Source organism: Limulus polyphemus, unplaced genomic scaffold, assembly GCF_000517525.1.
Source record: "Limulus polyphemus unplaced genomic scaffold, Limulus_polyphemus-2.1.2 Scaffold7791, whole genome shotgun sequence".
Lineage (NCBI taxonomy): Eukaryota > Metazoa > Arthropoda > Merostomata > Xiphosura > Limulidae > Limulus > Limulus polyphemus.
Window position 1 is genome coordinate 507 of NW_013673401.1, and position 7,917 is coordinate 8,423.

Consider the following 7,917-nt stretch of genomic DNA (forward strand, 5'->3'; position numbering starts at 1 on the left):
AAATTAGTTCTGATATTTATGCTTTTTAAGTACACATTAAGTGGGTTGTAGTAATTTTATCATTCATATTTTAATTTAAGTATTGGCTTAAATGCATCGCTGATTACAAAGCAATATTAAAGTCCTAGTATAAAGTTTTGCATGCCTTGTTAAGTGCAAACATATTTATTATATTACTAAAGTCAATCCTTTGTGTCAGTTCACTTTCAATAATAAGAACAGCAAGGCCATTCAGTCTCTTGAGTCTTAATACTCCATATGAAATTCTTTATGAGGTTCAGCTTACTGAAAGAATGCTCAGCTGATGCAACAGTTACAGGCAATGTGCAAAACATCCTCAGGGCAATGGAAACATTGTAGAATATGTCATGTAACTTGAAAATGATGGTTTTATTCAAAATATAAAGTGTGCTCAAAGCCTTCTCTGCAAACTTTGCATTGAGGACTGCTTTTAAATGGAGCATTTCATCTTTGAATTGACACTGCGAGACATCGTTGGTGTATTTCTCTGAAATCTTTATATACATTTTCAACTTGTTCTATTGATAACTCATGGTAGCGGCAAAGAAAACCCGAAGAAGTTACTGATGCTGTTTTAGGCATCACAATGGCTTGTAAGACCAGCTATATGGAATCAATGATAACGTAGGAAACTTTGCTCTAACTCTCTTCATCATGAATTAATGTTTCATTTAAAGGCTTATTGAAAAAAGTTCTTTTACTCTTGCACTTTGCTGGAAATTCTGATATAATGTGCATAACACTGGAGAAAAACTCTGCTTCATTTCAGATTGGCAAACTGTTTGCATAACCATTTGAGGTCATCAAGAAGACTTCCATATTGAGACTTTGACACCAGTAGTGGCTTTTCTAGCTTGGATCATCAAGTTTCTTTTAGCAATTATCACAAGGATCTTCAACCAAATTGCAGGCATGAAAATGCATGCAAATGAAGATACATACATTATTGCACCATTTACATCATTCCTTGTTTTACGAGTGAGATTGAGAATCAAAACCTTTTCTAAGGCTACTCTTATACCAAGAAAGTGAGCCACAAATGACTATACACTAGCAACCCGATTTGTCCATCTAGTGTCAGATATCCCATGCAGAGAATATCCAATCTTATCTTGCAAAATACTTTATTGTTGAGGGCTGCATTAACAAAAGTTGTAAATCGTTCGCATCATTCCAAAACTGTTACAGCCTGTAGGCAGTTCACTGCTGAATCTATTCCATATAACGAACTATAAAGATTAATGTAGATATAATCTCTTTACAAATTAATGAACTATAACTCTTGCTGAAGATACAATGTCTTTACAAACTTATGAGCTATAAAGGTTTTGGTAGATACAAAGTCTTTATAAATTAATAAACAACAGAGGTTGCTGAAGATACAATTTCTTTATAAACTAATGAACTATAAAGATTAATGATGACACAATCTCTTTACAAACTAACAAATTATGAATATTGCTGTAGATATGACCTCTTTATAAAATAAAAAACTATAAAAATTGCTTTCTGCAATTTACAAATACTTGATCTTATATATTAAGCTGGAAACAAACACAATTAATGGTTTTTTTCATTAGCTACATGACAACTTTGAATTTCATGTAATCTCTACATAACTTTGCTAATATTCATTATTTGAACACTGCTCAAGTCACAAAGATAAAAGACACAAACCTGTAAGGTTGATTTCAGTTATTATTATGACCTTTTCTTTCAATTATAAATTAAAGAATATTCTTTACAGTCTCTCATGCAACAAAGAACATTCATATGAGCAAACAATAGTTCTCTCAACACCACACAGTAGTAGCAGTTTTCTTTTATACACCATTTGGACTTAAAATGAAAATACATCTTATTGTGATAACAGCAACAAAATCTTTGTACAAAATTCCCAATTATACATCGTTGGAGTTCTAAGGTACAGAAAACAGGTTGTATGATTATCATAGAACTTTGGTTCTCTTATTTACCTCAGCAAACTGTGAAAGCGTGGGTGTTCCATAACTGGAGTGGATTTCAAAAAGGTCTTCAATGTATTCAGTAGGTTCAATATGGCAGAAAATGTTGAAATCTTCCAATGTAAGTTGGGTGGCTACTTCCACACTGTTTAACTGGAGGAAATTAATTTGACTTTCTCGCAAGAGTTCCTGTAGCATCACACCAAAAAATATTGGTTATTATATATTTTTGTTCTTTAACTAAATTCAAGACTAGATTGAGATTTAATGTGAGAATAACTGTTTACTCATGCATAATTAATGTATTTTATGTATGCATGTGATTTGTCTAATTAAACTAACTGCATAAATCAACAAAACTACTTAAAAATAATGATATTTTTACTAATGGTGATTTTATACTTGAGGTAAAATTTTGTATTTTGAGAACTAAAATGAATTTCAAACAGGTACTTCCCCATGAGGCTTGGCTTCTCTTTCTTGAATCACTTTCATGTTGTCAACAACCATGTAACTTCTGAATTACTAGATTCATGGGAGAAATATGTGGAACAACCTAGCCTAATAGAAGACTGGACCAAAATAAGGATATTCAGAAAGATGGCATTCATATCAGCAGGGTACCTCATTGTCCTATACACCTTTTGAATAATATATAAGGGGTATTGGGTGATATATAAGTATCTATGGAATCATGCATATCCTCATGTGATGATATATCAGGTATGCAGAGTCAGCACAGTGCTTTGTCTTTAGCTTGTAATGGAAAATTCTAAGAGAAGGAGACCAGTAATAACTAATGACTGAACATGCTCCTGGAACTAAGGCCACTTTCTTCTCTTCTGAAAAGTCTAGCCAAGTCACAAAACTGGCCTAGTCAGTAGGCCCCCAGGAAAAATAAAAATAAATCAGGTAGATTCTATGATGGGCTCAACAACTCTCAGGTAGTGTAATGGGAACACCAAATAAAGTTAAGAAAAAGATGAAAATAAAACTGGGACTTTGAGACATTAGATTGAGAACAAGTCTCTTGTTCTTGATGTCTTGAAGGCTAGGGAAAGGTATCCAATGGTCACAACAAAGAAACTGTAGAAGAAACCTCATATCTTCCATTTGAAAATGAGTTCTCTTTATGTAAAGATGAATTGTGACAGGACTCCAATCTCCTAATGTCTTCAAACCAAAAAAACCTGGAGAAACATGATGAACAATTTTGATTGTTCCTTTCTGAAAGAGATTTGAGACTTCCTTATCCAGAACTTATAAGTGACTGGACTGGAATAATAATAATAAGGCATTAAAACTAGAATGAAGGATCTGTCAAATCCAAGGATCTCACAAATGAACTAATGATCTGAACCCCCCCCCCCAAAAAAAAGTTTAGATGGGAGATTTCTCTGGAACATAGAGTCACTGAGAGGACTAAACTGACCGATCTTACTTACTTACAATATGTTTGGTTACATGGTAGGGCCAAAAAGGAAGAAGGATATGTACAACACAAAGGAGACAAGGCAAGAGGATGAACATTACCTGCTGCTCATTTCAAGATGGCTACCAGAAGTAAATCGAAATGCTAAAACCTTAATCAGCTTTTGCTGGCATAATTTTCCTGAATGAGTGAATAGTGTTGGTAAAAATCCTGCAAAGATAAATAATGCACAGAAGAAGCTGAAAAATAATCTGAGGATTCAAAGAACTTGAGATGTAAGATGTGTAGAGGAAGACTACTCTGCTAAAAGGCCAATAGCATTTAGCTGATTTCTAAATGAGCTCACAATGGCCTGAAAATAAGGAGAAAGTGGAAAATATAAAGATTCTAAAACTGAATTGTCCAACATGACATTTAGCACCCTTAGATATGACAGAAACTAGTTAAAGATTAAAAATTTTGAACATACACAAGAAATCAGAACAGCAGAAGCTTCTTTGGAATTAAAGCTAGCAGACAATTCTGTATTTCAGACAGTGATGGAGAACAGGGTTACGCAAAAAACATTTGTTTTTTAATCATCATGAGAAAATAGAGAATGTTCCAGAATTGAGCATTCACAATACAGAACTAATTGACTGAATTGATAAATAAGAGCCAACAGTACAGCCACAGAATCTCTGTGCATTAAAGGCAGGCTGCATGAGTAAGACCTCTAAAGAAGTTATAACAGCTCCAATGTAAAAACATTTGTAGCAGTAGTTAACATCGACTTCAGAATTCATAGTAACTGAAGTAAGCAGCACGACTGTCAATATGTACAGAGTTTATGTACATGTACCTTCTCCTTTAGTATTTCAGAGGCAAGTTTATCTGATTTGAACTTTAAAAAAATTAATAAGCACAACATGTTAATAGTACACATTCACCAACATATAACAAAATGTAAATTCACACAAAACAATGATTTAATTACATAATTAGGTTGTTACTAAGAGCAATTTTCTTATCAAACTCACAACTGCACCCCTCCCCCCAAAAAAAAACGTTTATTGTGGGAATTGAAATATATACAAGACAAATTTTTGTATTAAAGATAAAAAAACTTACTCCTGCTAGATCATCAGGTACAAGAGCTTCAGTTGATGAATTGTTCTTTAAGTAGTAACGACTGCTGAGTCCTATACGCTCTGCTAAATTTTGTATTTGATCTGGTAATCTTCGTTGCTTAACAACACCTCCTTCTCCACAAGTGACCTCACAGAGTGAATAATTACTAAGAAAGAAAAAAGTATGCAAGTCAGTATAAAAGTTTCCAATGAATGTGTTAACATTATGGTTTAATAATACTGAGCTTCATATTATGCTATAACTTCAAAATATATCACTTGATCAGGAACTAGTTAACAATGGATATGGCAAAACTAGCCTTCATTATTCCATTGACTTAGTGTTAACTGTCCTTAAGCAGTAAGCACCTTATGTTAAATAGGACATTTATATATCCATCCCATCTGAATTCTGCCTCTCAACATCCAAGTTTTCTAGCTTTAAAATCCATAAAAAAACATTACTCAGTTAAATATAATTTAATAAAGAGCTTTTAAATTTAAGTTTAATAATAATAACAAACAGACTAGTTCATTTCTAAGGACACAACAGTAAAAGGTTATCTAATGTTTTTACCTGCTGGAGTCTGTTATTCCAAACTCTCGGAGTGACAACATCACCACTTCTCTGGCAGTAGTTTCCTAAGAATGATAAAAAGTTATGAAATGTTTATACAACAGTAAAGTCATGGTAGAGTTTTACCAGCATACAGAGTAAAAATATTGCTCTGTCTTTATAATTAATTCTAATTAAATATGTTAATTTGTTATATTCATTTAAGGAAATAATGGTAAAAGTTTAAATTAAGTAAATAGTATAATAATAGGACTGTAGTTAATGTACAGCTCAGTGGAGAAAAACTAAACCTTAAATGAATTTTTAACTGAACAATAGTGTACTGTGAAAGTTAATGCAGTCTTCCAAATACAAATATAAGTTAGACACAGAAATAAACATGGTGCACACCTTATGAACAAGCAAATATTTAAAAGTTTGGTCTGCTCTGTACACTTTAAGCACATGCTCGGGAAAATCAGGTCTTAACTCTGATTCACAGTAAGCTGACAAAGATGCTAAATCTGGGTTGCTGTGACTATGATAGAGAGATCCAGTCCCAAAAGATCGTTGAGGAGAACCTCCTCTTGTCCCCTGATGATAAGTTGATCCATTACTGCTGCCACTATTTAGGGAATACAAACTGTCATCGGAACTGTTCAGCTGCATTTCGCTAGACAAAAAAAGTTGATGCATTCAGAGTTTTAAACACTCAACAGCTGCTAAAGATCACTAATAGAATGGAACTTACATAGAAAGTACAAGATTAATTAAAACTACCACAATCATTAAAATTATAGCTTAATCACAAAAAACAATAAATAAATAAAATGTTTTATAAACATAAGGGGCAAATACTCCAAATTTATCATACACTTGTTAAAAATATTTTGTAACCATTCCTGGTCCTGGAGTTACTTTTCACTAATCAGTTTTCACATAAAATATTTAATATTAATTAGTAAAATATAATAATATTATTATTTCATTGGTTCCTAATGAATTTAATTAAACTATTTATTATTACAGAAGACTATATCTAACATTTAACAAATATATTTCATATGACAATATGATTAAGAAAAATCCTAACTCAAGTACAATTATTGAATACAGTAAGAGCCCTGAAAATACAAAGAAATAGAAAATAAACTAATGTATGATGAAATATGAAAGGCAGACTATGGTAGCAAAGCACAATATTCATCACAGTAAAAAAATTACAATTTTAAAAAAAGTTTTGTATTTCTAGTAGAAACGTAAATAAAGTATGCATTCTGAGATCAAGTCTTTATTCTCTCAATCTCATTATTATTTCTACTACAACTATTCTAGAATCACATTTATGGTTTGGAATCTTCTTATCAAAATTTCTCTGTTAAAAATATGTCAAAGTAATTGGGTTAACAATACATGCATCAATTGCAAGTTGTCAATTTTCTTCTTTTAATGCTAATACAAAAAGGCACAAAATACTTCAGAATTCTCACGTCGTAAAGTGCTGTAAACCAAGCACTGTTGGCCTAGATCTCTTTAAAAAGAAGTTCCTATTTTCATATATATCTCTCTTTTTTTTTAAACAATTTGATGTGAAACACATTTATAACTGAGTTAAAGGGTATTAAATAAAAAACATCTATATATATATTAGATGTCAGTACAGTTTGCTCACCTATTTATGGACTTGGGTATAATGTTCATTTTTGCTAGAGCCTTTTTAAGCTTTACTCTGTTACTGAGAGTCTTGAACCCTTTCTTTTCCTGTTTGTTATTTGTTGCAGGATCAGATAATGTCTTACGACAATGAAGCGTTGGGGAGTTTGGAGGCAGGAGTAATGCATTCACTCCTAACTCTAAAGGAATGTCCACTATTCCCCTCATGTCTCCCAAGTCAAAGTGAGAAGATAACCTTGCCTTGGGATTAGGCTGTAAGTGGGCAATTTCAGCTACCTTTCTTACTTGTTGTCGAGGAGAATTCACAGGTGTGTTGAGCATTTCTTTAAAAGCTTGAAGTCAAAACAATTTTAAATTCTAACACAACTTGTTAGATTTATAAAGCACAAAATATAAAAAAATAAAACTGTACAATGTTTAGGTCAACTTGAAATTTGCTCAATACATATTTTAGAACATTGAATTGGCTACTTTTTCTAAAATGAATCTATAAAAATGACCAATACTGAATACCTGAAAAATTTCACAAGGAATAATCTTTTAACTAATTTTCATTAAAAGATGGAGAAATTTTTGTTATACCTATGTATACATACATAGAAATAATTACTTTTATTAAAGGCCATATAGATTGCCACCTTTACACAGTACTTCGCAGAACACCTTTTATCTTAAATTACAAATACTTGGAAACAAAACTGTTATTTCTGAACATAAAAACACATTAAATTTTAGATCATCCTACCTAAAAGGTTGGATCTAACAGTAATGGAAAGATGTGTTGTTCCTCGTAAAATTTCCAGAGCTCGAGCATGGCTCACATGTTCAAAACTTTGTCCATTAACTTCCAGAATCTAGGATTAGTTAAGACTTTTAAGTACAAAACAAATTTAAATCAATAAATTCATTCCAATGATTATTCAATATTGAAAAATTAAAATTCACTTAACATTTTAAAATATAAGAATGAACTTTTCTTACTTTTGATAAATTTACAACTTCAAACAGAACTTTTACTGTGTTGACATCAAACTTATGCTTTCAAAAACATAAAAGGAAAAGCATAACTCAAGAGGATATGAACTGTCAGTATTGCTCAGTGCAAGTACAATTGCATACATACACAGCATGGTCACAAGCAAATAGACACCACCTTTTCAG

At 31.9% G+C, this 7,917-nt stretch overlaps 1 protein-coding gene across 1 annotated transcript in view; it reads right to left on the reverse strand.

Moving 5' to 3' along the window:
- Positions 1–1,970: 1,970 nt before the first annotated feature.
- The window catches only part of LOC106474868 (rap guanine nucleotide exchange factor 2-like), a 25,196-nt gene continuing 19,249 nt past the window's right edge, over positions 1,971–7,917 (reverse strand). The window contains exons 10-15 of the mRNA XM_013935565.2: positions 7,502–7,610; positions 6,755–7,088; positions 5,494–5,755; positions 5,104–5,168; positions 4,528–4,693; positions 1,971–2,174 (exon numbers count right to left, since the gene is read on the reverse strand). Of these exons, the coding sequence (XP_013791019.2) occupies positions 1,971–2,174; positions 4,528–4,693; positions 5,104–5,168; positions 5,494–5,755; positions 6,755–7,088; positions 7,502–7,610 (1,140 nt within the window). The remainder of the gene's footprint in view (positions 2,175–4,527; positions 4,694–5,103; positions 5,169–5,493; positions 5,756–6,754; positions 7,089–7,501; positions 7,611–7,917) is intronic.